General features: G+C 40.8%; 3 protein-coding genes across 5 annotated transcripts in view; 2 read left to right on the top strand and 1 right to left on the bottom strand.

Moving 5' to 3' along the window:
* Positions 1-289, bottom strand: part of LOC106576557 (sodium- and chloride-dependent GABA transporter 2) — a 52,846-nt gene extending 52,557 nt beyond the window's left edge. Inside the window, exon 1 of the mRNA XM_045700035.1 lies at positions 179-289. The gene's annotated coding sequence lies outside the window, so the exon portion shown is untranslated. The remainder of the gene's footprint in view (positions 1-178) is intronic.
* A 566-nt stretch (positions 290-855) lies between these two features.
* On the top strand, positions 856-6,581 carry LOC106609654 (protein mono-ADP-ribosyltransferase PARP11). Of its 3 annotated transcripts, XM_014208618.2 has the most exons (9): positions 1,439-2,019; positions 2,144-2,268; positions 2,412-2,539; positions 2,715-2,835; positions 2,952-3,027; positions 3,397-3,469; positions 4,667-4,794; positions 5,075-5,226; positions 5,449-6,581. In XM_014208618.2, the coding sequence occupies exons 3-9, from the start codon at positions 2,420-2,422 to the stop codon at positions 5,763-5,765; spliced, it is 987 nt and encodes a 328-aa protein (XP_014064093.1). In that variant the 5' UTR covers positions 1,439-2,019; positions 2,144-2,268; positions 2,412-2,419; the 3' UTR covers positions 5,766-6,581. The 3 variants fall into 3 exon arrangements, with proteins under 3 accessions (XP_014064095.1, XP_014064094.1, XP_014064093.1); XM_014208620.2 differs by lacking the exons at positions 1,439-2,019; positions 2,144-2,268 and adding an exon at positions 856-923; XM_014208619.2 differs by lacking the exon at positions 2,144-2,268 and having other exon boundaries at positions 1,430-2,019.
* A 4,318-nt stretch (positions 6,582-10,899) lies between these two features.
* Positions 10,900-14,938, top strand: LOC123728255 (protein mono-ADP-ribosyltransferase PARP11). The gene is made up of 8 exons (XM_045700039.1): positions 10,900-11,089; positions 11,177-11,311; positions 11,525-11,645; positions 11,773-11,857; positions 12,058-12,121; positions 12,405-12,535; positions 13,798-13,949; positions 14,058-14,938. The coding sequence occupies exons 1-8, from the start codon at positions 10,979-10,981 to the stop codon at positions 14,354-14,356; spliced, it is 1,098 nt and encodes a 365-aa protein (XP_045555995.1). The 5' UTR covers positions 10,900-10,978; the 3' UTR covers positions 14,357-14,938.
* The last annotated feature ends 1,454 nt before the right edge of the window (positions 14,939-16,392 follow it).

The following is a 16,392-nucleotide window of genomic DNA, read 5'->3' as shown; positions in this document are numbered from 1 at the left end:
AGCTTGAACTTTTATTTAGGCATATGCTAAAATCCAAAAGTTTGCCATTTATTTGTTTGAGAAAAAGGATTCATGAATGCAAGAAGAAAAATTGAGTGAGCATTATCATTTCTGTGACTCCTCCATGTATTAGGCACAATCATTCAATTATGCATGCAAAATATATCTTACAACTCACCCACTATTTTAACGCAATAGATCCTGCTTTTCCACACAGCTGGTAGGAGTCAATGAAGCAGTTCCTTTGGCTGCACAGATAGAAGGTCTTTGGAAAGAATGTTGAAGTGAGAGTAGGGGCGTGTCTACAAACTCCAAAGCCTTCACATGGTATTGAACTGAACCAGGATGATAGCCTATAACACCTATTTAGAATGATACAGTAAAACAGCCTACCATTGTGGAGGACCATTGATATGTGGAAGAGAGTTGACATGTCCACAAGTTTAACAAAAATGCATTCAACTAAATAATTTAAATTAAATTAAAGAAAATAAGAAACGTTTTGATTATTTGTTTTGCATTGGCCTATCCTATCATATTCCATAATGTGTTGAATAACAAAGAATTAGGTAGAGACAATTTATTTCAATCCCTCAGTCAGACTCACTGGAATGTCTGGAATTCTTGTCATAATAAGGGCTGATGATTGTTTGTGATAGGCCTAAAGTAAATACAATTGCTCTTCAAATAGCACCATCACAACGTAAGTAATTTAGATATGTTTATTCCGTACATTAATTCACCTGTTGTGCACTTTCTTCATAATGTTTTTTTTTTTTTTTAATTGCCAGGCAGGGAGCAACTGTATATGGTGCTTTCAAGACAAATGGGAACTCGGAAAATAATAGGTCAAATCATGACGTAAGTGATCGTCGGGTCGGAAAGTGGGAGCTCCAGAAAGAGGCCAGAGTTGCCGACATGGGGTGAGTTAGTAAATTCACTCTGGAGTGCGTGCGTGCGCTTGTAAATTCAGAGCATTGTCAGATTGTCCGTTAGTAAATTCAGAGCATTGTCAGATTGTCCATTTGTAAATTCAGAGCATTGTCAGATTGTCCGTTAGTAAATTCAGAGCATTGTCAGATTGTCCGTTAGTAAATTCAGAGCCACACTGGACGCTCTGGCGGAGGAGGAGGGTTGATCCGAGCGTTCTGACCTCACAACGGCAGTCAAGCACCCAAGCTAACTGGCTAAAGTTAGCTAGCTACATCCAGACATAAACGAGAGAACACCTCACTCTGACCATTTTTCTTGCTCTAGCAGAGCTGGTTAGGCTGTTTTCGTGTTATCCAGAGCGTTGGTGACTGTAACTGTGCTGCTGGCAACAATTTAATTACGCTTTTTTGCCAAGGTTTACTGACACGGCATATTCAACAGGGTGTTGAGGGTTCGTAAATTCATCAGTTATTCTGCGCTCTGGCACACAGACGAGAGTGCTCTGAAATCGAAGTAGATAGCCAGAGCAAATTTACAAACGCACCCCATGAAATTCCGAGTTGTATGACCTTCAAAACGATTTTTTTTACAGTAGGAGCTCGTTTTTGTTCGAGTTCCCAATTGTCTGGAATGCACTGAAGTCGGAACTCGGGGAGACGTCATTAATGATTCTAGGAAAATGTCATTCTTTCTGTTATTAACTAAAAAGCTAAATATGATTGAATCTTGTTGTAACAAATACATAAGATACATTTTCAATTCAAGGAAGCAATTTACGCCTTGAGGTAAATTGTTTTGGAACATGTTTGTTCCTGACGCGGCATCATACCTCAGTGGGAGCGACTTGGAATTATGACGTGCTGTGTGACGTTTTTTTTTGCTACCAGGAAACAAATGTAAACATAGCAGTCGAAAGAAACGCAAATGCATTCGCATAATTCTACAAAAGATCTCTCGATGCTGGGTGCTAAATACGATTTTGCAGCACGGGGCGAAATGTTGTTAGTTGGAATAGATGATTGCCAATTCTAGAAAAGGTTAAACGCAGTAGCTAGGACTGAGGCAGGCTAATCGCTCGATAAACCGGTAAGATAGCCTGCTATATTTCATGCTAGTTATATTTCCTATAGACCATATACCCGGTGCGATAAACATATTGCTGGTGTTTGATAGCAGCTTAGTGAATTTTGTTCGTCTATTTGACATGTAGACACACATCCACTTCGGGGTGCAGAGAATTTGCAACAAGCTGATGACATGTCGGCAGACAGTTCTTCTGCCAACCAGGAAGAACCTAATGCTGTTGTTGGAAACATATTGGTGCAGTTCACATAGGTATTGTTCATAGATGCAAGCAAATTACCGAGAAATATGAGAACAGATATTTAAAAATAAGAAATGTCATGCTGAAGATAAACCTAGCCTACTCCTCATCCACTATCAGCCAATGCAATGACATTGTATATTGCTCTTCCCAGGTCCAGGCATGTTTGCCATAAGGGCCCCTGAGGAGGAGTCCTCAGAGATGGTGGAGGAGATGGACACGTCAGAGGCTGTCTGGTGCTGGTATTACCTAGCTGAATGTGGAGTGTGGCACATGTTTGAGGTACAGGACATATCACTCCACCTATGCATTCCTCATCCATCCATCCTCTCACTTGATCTATCGATCCATTCCTTCATTATTCCATCCATCCATCCTCCCATTTATTGCATCCATCCATCCCCTCACTCACTCTACCCATCCCAGTCTCATTTGCAATTTGTTCTGGTTGTGGCAGATTGATCCAAGTGCTGCATGCTCTGTGACCAGTGAGCAGATAGAACAGAATTACAGCAGGAATCAACACGGTGTCATGGAGTTTTACACTGCCAAGTACACCTACAGACTGGACTTCTCAGGTACCAAGAACACTAAAGTACTGGCACACATCTATACAGTATCATTGACAATCATTGGATATGTTGGAGTCCGTCTCTAATTGGCTGATCTTTGTTTGTCTTTGTTTCACAACCAGTCATGAAGCAGATCAATGTCACGACCGGGAAACAACGGCCAATCAAACGGGCGTTCCACTCTGCCACTGGCTTTAGGTGAGTCTGAGCTGTACCAATGGGGTCACCCACGGGCATGTAGCTGTATAACTCAGACATGCAGGTAGCCCACAGGCCTGTAACTGTATAACTAAGAAATACAGAGTTCTGAGTGCTCTCTCCATTGGCTCTGTGGTCAGTTTCACTTCCTGGAGCTTACTTCCCGGAGCTTACTTTAGTCTATTGTGGGGTTAGAAGCATCACCTGTTTTATGGTTAAACCTTATGCATGTTGTGCTACATTTTGCGTGAAAATAAAAGGATGTGTAACTAAGGGCATTGACATAATAACCACCAAGAAGTTGGAGCCAGGCCTGACCTGTACCGTATGTGTCTGAATTGTGTATATGCATCTGTCACCCACGCCCAGGTTCATTTGTGATAATCTGGCCCTGCCGGTGCCCTGCCACTGGGAGAGAATAAATACAGACGAGCCTTATCAGGTAAGGGAAAAAGGATGTGTGTGGACAATATGCTGTGTATCTACCTCGTTCAGACAGAGAGCTTTACCCGTCTTTTGCCGGTTCAGGTTACTATCTGAATGGGGCAGGAGTAGAAATACAGGTAACTCCTGATCAGCATGTTACCTGCTCAAGACCTAGTCATGTTACCTGCTCAAGACCTAGTCATGTTACCTGCTCAAGACCTAGTCATGTTACCTGCTCAAGACCTAGTCATGTTACCTGTAAAAGTAGAGTAATACATGCTTATGACAAGTCTTATAATGCATTATACCTGTCAGTGTTCAACTGATATTCAGAGACATGACATTGCCATGAGTAGCACCACAGATGTTGCAGATGAGCGCGGTGCAAGACGATGCACTGACAGAGTATCACAGTGTATCTGCACATGTGCAGGGCGGCATGTGAATCTTCTACAACGTGATAGCTGCGAGAAAACAGTGGAGAGGTTTCGCCTTGCACTTCAATGCTCTTAGTTGTTGTGGAAATCGGCCCGATATTGCTATTTACTTTGTGCATTGCTGACTACCTTTAAAGGCCAAGTCCAGTCGAAAACATGTTTTCCTGTATTTTGTATATATTTCAACACTATGAGGTTAGAATAATACTGTACAATTATGATAATGCCCTTTTAGTGTAATAGCTGTTTGAAAAGACCGTCTGAAATGTCTGCCTGTTTAGATGGGATGGAGTTTTGGCCTGCCTGGTGACGTCACCAGGTGAAAAATGTGTTAATAGACCAATAAGAATGAGAGTTCCAAATCTCTCTGCCAATAGCAGCAAGTTTTCAGTTTTTCCCCTATGTACTCAGACCACTTCCAGACATTCCTAGCAAAATTCTTGCTTGAGAAATTGTTCTTTGCTAAGAAGCTATTTTTGTTTATTTTTGACCATTTTAATAGAAAGATAATCCACAGTAAGGTACTTATTTGTTTCCCAGAAAATGTGATTTGATATTGAGATAAAAACAGCTTTATTGGACCTTTAAGTAAAGTGTTATCAATGTTATCAATGTATCTACCTACTCCATGACTCTTTAGCCAGTTTGTTTCCTTCTAACTAAAACACTGTGTGTCATTGATTTGCAGTATACCCATGTCTGATTGACTATTCTCTTTCAGCTTGTAGAATTAGGAATTAGAATACTAGTAAATGAATAGGATCTCTATTTTTCAGCTCGTCTCATTGGCCAGAGACACTTACGAATTCAAGGAAGTGGTCAGACTCTATGAAAGGACCATGTGTCACCCTATCAAATCTATTCAGAGGATACAGAACCTGGATCTGTGGGAGTTCTTTTGCAGGTAGAGCTATGCGTGTGTGTGTGTGTGTGTGTGTGTGTGTGTGTGTGTGTGTGTGTGTGTGTGTGTGGAGGTATTATAAGGTATTATAATGATGTTAGTTTAGTTGAGTATCTAAATGATTTTGATGATAGCACCTAGAATGCCAGTTTGGAATGATGGTTTGAATTAGATAGGTAGACCTTTTTCGATAACTTCTTAGAGATCTTTTGGTTGGAAAACATACTTAACCTAAATGCTGAGACTGATCAATGCTTTTGTGTTTTTACTCCAATTTCTAAAGGAAAAAACAACAATTGCGCAAGATAAAGCGAGTTGTGGACATTGAGGAGAAAATGTTATTTCATGGCACAGGCCACAGCAACGTGCAGGCTATATGCACATATAACTTTGACTGGCGGCTAACTGGGAGCCACGGGGACGTCTATGGCAGAGGTAGATTCCACTTGTGTTGTGTCATGAAATTGTAACTTTCTCACAATTTCCCGGTTTTCCAGAAATCCCGGTTAGAGTATTCCTGGATTTCCTGCTTATTCCGAGAATCTTCCAACTTTCTGGAAAACCTGGGAATTTGGGGAAAGTTCCCGGAATTTTGCAACAGTAGTTTCAACTGTTCAAACATAGCATTCTAATACTGTCCTTCCCATCATTTCTCAGGGAGTTATTTCGCCCGAGACGCCAAGTATTCTAGCAAATTCTGCCTTACGACGGGGAAACATAACTTTGCCTTGCAGAAGCACGGACTAGCCCCGCCGATATTTTCAAGCGAGCCTCCATATAAGACCATGTTCCTGGCCAGAGTGCTGGTCGGCGAGGCCACGTTAGGCAATCCGCTGTTCTGCCGACCGCCATCCAAGGACATGAGCTACAGCAACTTCTTTGACAGCTGTGTGGACGACCTCGCCAACCCAAAGATCTACGTCATCTTCGACTGCAACCAGATTTACCCAGAGTATCTCATTGAGTTCTACTGACGCCTATGGGGTGATCAGGGACGTTATCACACAATGTACAGCGGGTGGATTTTTTTTTACCAGGACGGGATTGGGATTCAGAAACATCAGGGGAGAGGTCGAGAGAGGAGGGACTTAATGGACGGCTGTGATGACTTCCCGCTGTTTGATTCAAGGCCTGACTGGGACTTGGATCATAAGAAGTGCCTTAATGGATTACTATGGCAGAACAAGGAAGACCATACAAGAAGACTATGTTTCTATAAAAGCTGTAGAGTTCGTAAAGAGTGGTTTGTCTATTTACTGTGTTTAGAGACTTGTGGGTCGGACAGGGCGAGAGGTGGCGTATTTAAAAAAACAGAAAAGTAACTGCACACTGTTGGAGTGTTCCCGAAATGGATTAGCAATGTTTCAACCTGCCACAGAGGATCTTTGGCAGGATCACCCTGTGTTGTCGAAACGTGGCGAATACGTTTCGGGAGCGTTTTAACAGTGTGCAGGTATTCTTTTTTTCTTTTCCTTTGACTGTTTGGGTCCAACATGACCATAGTCAAGCAAAGCTAAAAAGTGCAACACACTTCTACTGAGGATGTAGACTGAATAACTACTTTGGTGACCAGGATGCAATAACTCATTAATCCAAGTGAAGTCGCCAACATAAAGTAAACAAATGTTTGACTTGCCCTACTCCTGTATACAAGGACCTGATTTCATAGATAGACATTGAATAAGTAGGTGTATCCAAACTTTTGACTGGTACTGTGTATAAGGGATATATTCATTGTAACTGTACAGTAATCTGCTCTTGTAATATTTTCGACATTGTAGAATAATAGTGAAGACATCAAAACTATGAAATAACACATGGAATCATGTATTAACCCAAAAAGTGTTAAACAAATCAAAATATATTTTAGATTCTTCTAAGTAGCCACCCTTTGCTTTGATGACAGCTTTGCACACTCTTAGCATTCTCTCAACCAGCTTCATGAGGAATCCTTTTCCAACAGTCTTGAAGGAGTTCCCACATATGCTGAGCACTTGTTGGCTGCTTTTGCTTTACTCTGCGGTCCAACTCATCCCAAACCATCTCAATTGGGTTGAGGTCGGGTGATTGTGGAGGCCAGGTCATCTGCTGCAGCACTCTATCACTCTCCTTCTTGGTCAAATAGCCCTGTTAAAAAACAAATGATCGTCCCACTAAGTGCAAACCAGATGGGATGGCATATCACTGCAGAATGCTGTGGTAGCCATGCTAGTTAAGTGTGCCTTGAATTCTAAATAAATCACAGACAGTGTCACCTGCAATGTACCATCATACCTCCTCCTCCATGCTTCACATTGGGAAACACACATGCGGAGATCATCCGTTCACCTGCTCTGCATCTCATAAAGACACAGCGGTTGTAACAAAAAATCTCAAATTTTGACTCATCAGACCAAAGGGCAGATTTCCACCGGTCTAATGTCCATTGCTCATGTTTCTTGGCCCAAGCAAGTCTCTTTTTCTTATTTGTGTCCTTTAGTAGTGGTTTCTTTTGCAGAAATTCAACCATGAAGGTCTGATTCATGCAGTCTCTGAACAGTTGATGTTGAGATGTGTCTGTTACTTGAACTCTGAAACATTTATTTGGGCTGCAATTTCTGAGGCTGGTAACTCTAATGAACTTATCCTCTGCGGCAGAGGTAACTCTGGGTCTTCCTTTCCTGTGGCGGTCCTCATGAGAGCCAGTTTCTTCATAGCGCTTGATGGTTTTTGCGACTGCACTTGAAGAAACTTTAAAAGTTCTTCATTTCTTAAAGTAATGATGGACTGTCGTTTCTCTTTGCTTATTTGAGCTGTTTATGCCATAATATGGACTTGTCACAACACAACTGATTGTCTCAAACGCGTTAAGAAGGAATGAAATTCCACAAATTAACTTTTAACAAGGCACACCTGTTATTTGAAATGCATTCCAGGTGACAACCTCATGAAACTGGTTGAGATTGCCAAGAGTGTGCAAAGCTGTCATCAGGGCAAAGAAAGGGTGGCTACTTTGAAGAATCTCAATTATAAAAGATATTTTGATTTGTTTAACACTTATTTGGTTACTGTATTCCATATGTGTTATTTTATAGTTTTGATGTCTTCACTATTATTCTACAATGTAGAAAATAGTAAAAATAAAGAAAAACCCTTGAATGAGTAGGTGTATCCAAACTTTTGACTGGTACTGTATATATAACAAATATAGTTACCAAAGAAATTGGAATTCTAGGAAAACTAGATAGATTTCACATAGAGTTGCTCCAATTCTAACTAAACAGACAATGCAAACACTGCAGTTGTACTATCACATCATACCATGCATGAGGCTTATAGTCAGCTCCTCTCTGTGTACTGTACTGTAGCAGATGCATTTTCTAAATGAAAGCTAGGATATAGGCCTAGCTAGTGTTGCTAAGCTACGAAACTGGATGAATCTCTTTGGGGACCGTTTGTGCAAGTCAAGTGATTGATTGCCTGAGTTAGTTGAGGCCACGACCTTCAGCCAAGATGGCTTTTAAAGGCCAATATGTCTTAAAATCTACTGCTTTCTCCTTCACCGCTATTGGTACCATGATCTGCCAGTGCAGTAGGCTACCTGTATATGTGTACTGTATGTAGTTGATATATGCATGATAAGCACTCTCTTACCCCTTAAACAATCTACCTCCCTCATTCTGCACATTGTACATTGTTCAAGAAGGAAATACCCCCATGAATATTTTCTTGAGCTGAATTAAAATTGTCTTTCCTCTTAATGAGAGGGTGTCAAACTATGTCATAATGACAGTATTTTCATGTTCATTTAAAGTCATGTAATGTTGGTCAGTACTTCATGTCCTCTGCTTTGATGTATAAACTCGATATGGGCTTGATTTAGGCCTACTGTTGTAATACACTGTAAATAAACTAAAATGTTATATGTGTATGTTTACCGGCGCTAGTCATGTTGAATGCAAGGTGTGCATTATTTTATCTATCTATTTCCTGCAAATACTATCAAGGATCATAGAAGGTTAAGCGATAGGGAAACAATGGAGGGAAATGAAATGCTGAGTGCATCTAATTGGCCACATGGCGGCAGTACAACACAAGATTACGCCATACATTTCTGTTCAATCATATCTGACTTTCAAATGTTGTTGAGGCATGGGATTGACTGATATCCCCTCAGAGATGATAAAACCATGCCTCATAACTTAGTACATTTCATATGAAGTCATTGTGAGTTAGTCTTTGTTCTTGTCTTTTCTTAGTGAGGATTATACAGTCGTCAGGAGATTTCAAGAATACAATCCGTTAGGATAAGGAGGAAATACACACATTTAAAAAAATCGTAACTAGCAGAATGAGTGAGTTCCTCCAGTCTTGACTGGAACATCATGGACCAGTGACAACAAAATGAAGAAAGGACCTACGTTTTATATGGCATACAGTTGAAGTCGAAAGTTTTCATACACTTAGGTTGGAGTCATTAAACCTTGTTTTTCAACCACACCACAAATTTCTTGTTAACAAACTATAGTTTTGGCAAGTCGGTTAGGACATCTACTTTGTGCATGACCCAAGTAATTTTTCCAACAATTGTTTACAGACAGATTATTTCACTTATAATTCACTGTATCACAATTCCAGTGGGTCAGAAGTTTACATTCACTAAGTTGACTGTGCATTTAAACAGCTTGGAACATTCCAGAAAATTATGTCATGGCTTTAGAAGCTTCTGATAGGCTAATTGACATCATTGTCAATTGGAGGTGTACCTGTGGATGTATTTCAAGGCCTACCTTCAAACTCACTCTTTGCTTGACATCATGGGAAAATCAAAAGAAATCAACCAAGACCTCAGAAAAAAAATTGTAGACCTCCACAAGTTTGGTTCATCCTTGGGAGTAATTTCCAAATGCCTGAAGGTACCACGGTCATCTGTACAAACAATAGTATGCAAGTATAAACACCATGGGACAACGCAGCTGTCATACTGCTCAGGAAGGAGACGCATTCTGTCTCCTAGAGATGAACGTATTTTGGTGCGAAAAGTGCAAATCAATCCCAGAACAACAGCAAAGGTCCTTGTGAAGATGCTGGAGGAAACTGGTACAAAAGTATCTATATCCACAGTAAAACGAGTCCTATATTGACATAACCTGAAAGGCCGCTCAGCAAGGAAGAAGCCACTGCTCCAAAACCGCCATAAAAAAGCCAGACTACAGTTTGCAACTGCACATGGGGACAAAGATCGTACTTTTTGGAGAAATGTCCTCTGGTCTGATGAAACAAAAATAGAGCTGTTTGGCCATAATGACCATCGTTACATTTGGAGGAAAAAGGGGGATGCTTGCAAGCCAAAGAACACCATCCCAACCGTGACGCATGGGGGTGGCAGCATCATGTTGTGGGTGTGCTTTGCTGCAGGAGGGACTGGTGCACTTCACAAAATAGATGGCATCGTGATGAAGGACCATTATGTGGATATATTGAAGCAACATCTCAAGACATCAGTCAGGAAGTTAAAGCTTGGTAACAAATGGGTCTTCCAAATGGACAATGACCCCAAGCATACTTCCAAAGTTGTGTCAAAATGGCTTAAGGACAACAAAGTCAAGGTATTGGAGTAGCCATCAAAAAGCCCTGACCTCAATCATATAGAACATTTGTGTGCAGAACTGAGAAGGTGAGTGCAAGCAAGGAGGCCTACAAACCTGACTCCGTTACACCAGCTCTGTCAGGAGGAATGGGCCAAAATTAACCCAGCTTATTGTGGGAAGCTTGTGGAAGGCTACCCAAAACGTTTGACCCAAGTTAAACAATTTAAAGGCAACGCTACCAAATACTAATTGAGTGTATGTAAACTTCAGACCCACTGGGAATGTGATGAAATAAATCAAAGCTGAAATAAATCATTCTCTCTACTATTATTCTGACATTTCACATTCTTAAAATAAAGTGTTGATCCTAACTGACCTAAGACAGGGAATTTTTACTAGGATTAAATGTCAGGAATTGTGAAACTGAGTTTAAATGTATTTGGCTAAGGTGTATGTAAACCTTCAACTGTATATGCAAAACAAGTCTGACGTCAACTTTATTGGTGACTCAGACGTTCCATCTAAAAAGCTGATTTATTTTAATCCACAGGTGAGCGTCATACACCAGACTTTCAGACAAGGACGTCCTCCTTTAAGAGGGTGTGGTTTGACTGGTGATGTTACTACAGCATTTTCAAGCAGTGCTGAACCAGATCAGGAGTGGCAGGCTAATCTTGGATAGCTACAGTACCATTCACCTTTACTACAAAACAAAACCTCAGGAGAAGGTAAAGTAACATTTTCCCTAGTATTTTATCAAGCCAAATTTCAGTGGTGTTTCAGTAAATAAGATATGTGTGTGTGTCCTGATGTAGATGTGGACTCAATCAGACAGCAGTTCAGAAGTTGAGGACATGGACACCTCAGACATGCCTGTTATGACAGATTACAAAACAAATCCATGGCATTGGTTCTACCTGGACGAAAGGGGAACGTGGCACATGTTTGAGGTAGCTGTCTCTTTGTCAGTCTAGAGCTAATCTCATACTAGCCCCCCCCCACACACACACACACTGGTTGAGTCAAAATAGTATCCACATAATTTCAATGAGATGACGTTGAGCCAACTTGGAATAGACGTTGAATTGACGTCTGTGCCCAGTGGTCCAACTCTTACATCTTTCAGACTTTGCTTTGTCTCATAAATTGTATTTTTCTTTCAGAATGATCAAATGGAAGGACATTCTCTGACCAGTGAGGACATTGAAAGGTATTATACAAGAAATCCAAAAGGAGTGTTACAGATATCCACATCCAGAGGCATCAACAAGCTGGATTTTGCTGGTATTTACTTGATTCCTTACTATCAACCTGTATCCACAATAATATCATGCAATATTTTTTTTAGAAGTTATTTTCACATCAAAGGTTTTATGTTGTGAACTGATAGCACTGACTATTTGATTTGCAGAGATGGTTCTGACTGACATCAAAACAAGGAAGCAGAGGCGAATCAAACGATCCAACAAGACTCACGAAACTGGGAATAATGGAAGGTGAAACTTTAGATTTGTCAATTGTGATCACTGGGGTTCAATAAGTTATGGAATGGATCCAGATCAAACATGTCTCTGAAATGTATTGCTCCACCTTTAGGCAACACATACTCTCACTTACTGAGAAATGAAAGTGAAACCAACTCACTGGTGGCTTGGTTTCTTTTAACATGAAATTGTTTATTATGTTTCTCTTTTAGATGCTCTTGTGTTAGTTCAGTGCCCACACACTGGGAAGCGGTGGACCCCAAATACCCCTATCAGGTGCAGATTAAAATAAAGTTATAAAACGAAAACAAATGTTCTACATATCAGATTTTGTAATCTCTTTTTTATTGATTTGGGAACACAAAGCAATATATGTCCAGTGGAAAATTAGATCGTCTAAAGGGCAACTCAATCACATCAGATGTTAGACGTAGTATCTAGTATATATTCAAACCTTAGAGTCGATTATTCTGCAATAATATAACGTTTGTTTACTTATCACTTATCCTGAGTTTGTTTGTAATCTGAGTATGATTTCATTTCCATCATTAACCCATAGGTGTTCTGTCTGAAGAGAGACACAGCTGAATATAATTATGTGGCAGGCTGCTTAAAGGATGGGGAACTAGACAGACGCATCAAATCCATCTGTAGAATACAGAACCTGGACCTCTGGGAATTTTACTGTAGGTAAGAATAATTCTAATTTACATCATCAGCATCATAATATTATTATCATTTCTCCAGAAATAGATGGATGTAGTACAGTATACATTTCCTATCTAATTTGGTGGTATTCTATCACTATTGGTATTGTATTGACCATTGTAAAAACTATTGGTCGCTAAATCCGGAGAAATGACGGACCATGTAAAAAACTGTTGGTCACTAAATCCGGAGAAATGACGGACAATGTAAAAACTATTGGTCGCTAAATCCGGAGAAATAACGGACCATGTAAAAAACTGTTGGTCACTAAATCCGTCTAGAAGGACCACATGAAAACGGTTGGCTGGTATGCCCTCACCCACTATATACTTAACTGATTGCTTTGGTTCTGTCCTCTATAGTGCTGTCCGGTTAGAACATGATGTTGAAGCCACTATGGAAAACGCTGTGGTAGCGTGTGCATGCAAAAGACTGTTTACCAATACAACAATTAAACCACTTCTGCAAAAGTACTTGTGCAACCAATGCCATAACACTTATGGCTGTACGGAATAATACTACATATGATAAACAATAGGCAAAGCAGTATTGGCAACTCGAACATTAAAGAATAGTAACAGCCATACAGTAGAACACGTCTTAAAGCTATCAAAGTAACAGGAAGTAATTAGTGGTAGTTAACTATTTTTTGGGGGGGCTCCCGAGTGGCACTGCATCTCAGTGCTAGAGGCGTCACTACAGATCTTGGTTCGATTCCAGGCTGTATCACAATTGGCCGTGATTGGGAGTTCCATAGGGTGCCGCACAATTGGCCCAGCGGCGTCCGGGTTAGTGTTTGGCCGGGGTAGGCCGTCAATGTAAATAAGAATTTGTTCTTAACTGTCTTGCCTAGTTAAAAGAAGGTTAAATAAAAATGTTTAACTTACACAGCATGTAAAACCCCTAATAAACCCCCTGCATTTCGATACACGCACAACATTCAGACATTCGTGTTACTGTCGACAACTAAAAGTCGTCAGAAACATGCGTCTTCTTCTTTCGGACAACGGGACAACGGTAACACTCTGACCTGAGTGGGCGGGTGCAGTGTCCAGATGCGCATTTCCAAGCGCTCATATTGGTTGCGAATGGCAGTTCTATGATGGGTGAGGGATCATTTAGGAAGGCTGAGCAGCCAAACTAACGGGACTGAAGGGAAACTGAAGGGACTGTGAGGGGAGTTATGTAGAGAGGAGAGGAGCAGGAAGGCCTTTTTTACAACCATGGTGATTCTCTTTTTAAAGGAAAAAGATTCAGTTGGGAAGGATTCAAGGTGTTACGGAGGTCAAGGAGGAGAAGCTGTTTCATGGAACAAAAGTCAGCAACGTACACTCAATTTGTACATACAATTTTGACAACAGGTTAGCTGGTATCAACGGCCATGTTTTTGGAAAAGGTAAGTGATGATGAAACAGGCTATAAATGAATATAGTATGTATGACAGCAGGAATAATCTCTCTGGTACAGTAACCCCATTATTACCCCTCTTCTTCCTTTTATGTAGGAACCTACTTTGCAAGATTTGCATCATATGCAGATAAGTACAGTCCATGGAACACTGACCCAGTACCTCTGTTTGGTGAGGCACCACAAGGCTTCAGTAGCCAAAAGACCAAAACTATGTTTCTGTGCAAGGTGATAGTTGGGAAAACTACACTGGGAAAGACAGATTTCCTCAAGCCTGATAACAAAAGTGCTATCAACTTCCATGACAGTTGTGTGGACAATGTCATGTATCCCAGAATTTTTGTCATATTTGATCCCAATCAGATATACCCAGAGTACTTAATTCAGTACTATTGAAATAAAGATGGAGACCGAGTGACCTACAATGAGTTGCCATGTGCAATATGAACTGTAAGCCTGTCATTGGACTAGGTTGAATGGACATTTTGCATTCAAATTAATGCAATTTCTATTCACTGTTGTTTTAAACAGTGGTCCATTCTCAATGGAAATAATTTCTATCACGATGGATTGTGTAATAGGCTATTGCGGTGGTGTCGGAATAGGGCAGCGCTCGGGGGCTGAGTGTGGGTGTTTGAGTGAGAAAGACAAGGAGGACCAACAAGTCAGCACAGCCCCCTTCGTTATCGACGCATTGTGCCGACAACATCGAAGAGCCATTCCAGACGCTGATGCAGGAGGACTTTGAAAGTTAGGTGTTAGCCAGACTAGTTAGTCTACAGTAGGAAAGGTTGTGGCCGAGTAAAAAAAGATTTTCAGAGCACTGGCAGTAGAGGTCGCTGTTGACCTTGATGCGCACCTGTAGGCCCCTTTCCATGATTGAAGATGAGATGCTAAAGTGCTCGATTTCTGTCAACTCAGGGCAGTCACTCCGCTGTACTGGAATAGAATTAAAACTTTGAATGAATTGGACATGTCCATTTGAATTTTGGTTTTGTTTTCTATTTTGCATATTTCACTCTGAATTGGTCCTTGAAATCACTTCAGTGTTTTGTAAATTATAATTCAAAGTTTTCACTGTGACTAAACCACAACATTTATTTGAGTTCAAACCATTTCCTAAATGTTTACTTAAATAGTATGCACACAGTTTAAACAAAATCAAGCCTTGCATTTCATCACAACAAGCTACATAGAAACAAATATCACACAAAAATGAATTTAGTGAATGTTAGGATACCTCTGTTTAAACTTAGGTGAGGCGATAACAAATTATTTCTGTTCTCATTGGAACAAGCATGGAAGTATAGAAACATCTGAAATACAACCTCTTCTGAAAGGGTTTGAGTTTGTAGTTCCTAAAACAATCAGGGCAGGTTTCCCAGATAAACCCAGATAAACCTTGTCCTGGACTGAAAACCTATGTAAATGGAGAATTTCCATTGAAGATGCTTTTCAGTCCAGGACTAGGTTTAATCTGTGTCCGGGAAACCGTCCCTCAATTGATCAGTGTCGATGCAGCATGGCATTCAGCATGACATTCACCTTGAACAGGATCCTAGTTTCTACATTACCAGACAGTTTTTGCTGCTGTGTTTGAACTGCTGTTGGACTAGAAATGGCTCCTCCGGTCCTCACATAGTGAGGTCAGCCACACGGACAGGAGGAAGAGAGTGCATCAAAGCACTTCCTCATTGGCTGCTGAACTCACGTAACCTGGGAAACACAGATTCACATTGAGATGGAGCCACACTGAGAACTAAACCACTCTATTTCCTCTCTCTACAGGGGTCAGGAGACACTTTCATGTTACTCGGAATAGTTTATCACTTTGAAGACACTATTTTGTGTGTGTTAGGGCTACTAGCTGGGCTACTAGCTGTATCTGATATTTTGATGACTTTTTTTCAGCTCGTTTGTTTTTTCTTGGCCTCCACTTCCTACCCATATTGCCTTTCAGTCTTGAACTTTAGCTAAATGTTTTCCCATGGAAAAGGGCTATAGCTCAGATACCTTATATGTCCCAGTCAATGTTGATGAAAAGTGTTAAAGGTGGACTAAGCCACAACGCTAACCCTCAATCGAGATCCTTCGCTCCTTCAAAGGTATGATGTTACACAATAGATAATACATATGTAATGTTCCCCTATTCCATGTACCTACCCTATCACTCCTAATGGCAGTGTCTCTCAGTCTGAATCTATCACTCCTAATGGCAGTCAGTGTCTCTCAGTCTGACTCTATCACTCCTAATGGCAGTCAGTGTCTCTGTCTGACTCGATCACTCCTAATGGCAGTCAGTGTCTCTGTCTGACTCGATCACTCCTAATGGCAGTCAGTGTCTCTGTCTGACTCGATCACTCCTAATGGCAGTCAGTGTCTCTCAGTCTGACTCGATCACTCCTAATGGCAGTGTCTCCTGACTCAGTCAT

The sequence above is a fragment of the Salmo salar genome, chromosome ssa17 (genome assembly GCF_905237065.1).
Source record: "Salmo salar chromosome ssa17, Ssal_v3.1, whole genome shotgun sequence".
NCBI lineage: Eukaryota > Metazoa > Chordata > Actinopteri > Salmoniformes > Salmonidae > Salmo > Salmo salar.
This window is presented reverse-complemented; position numbering and strand designations above follow the sequence as displayed.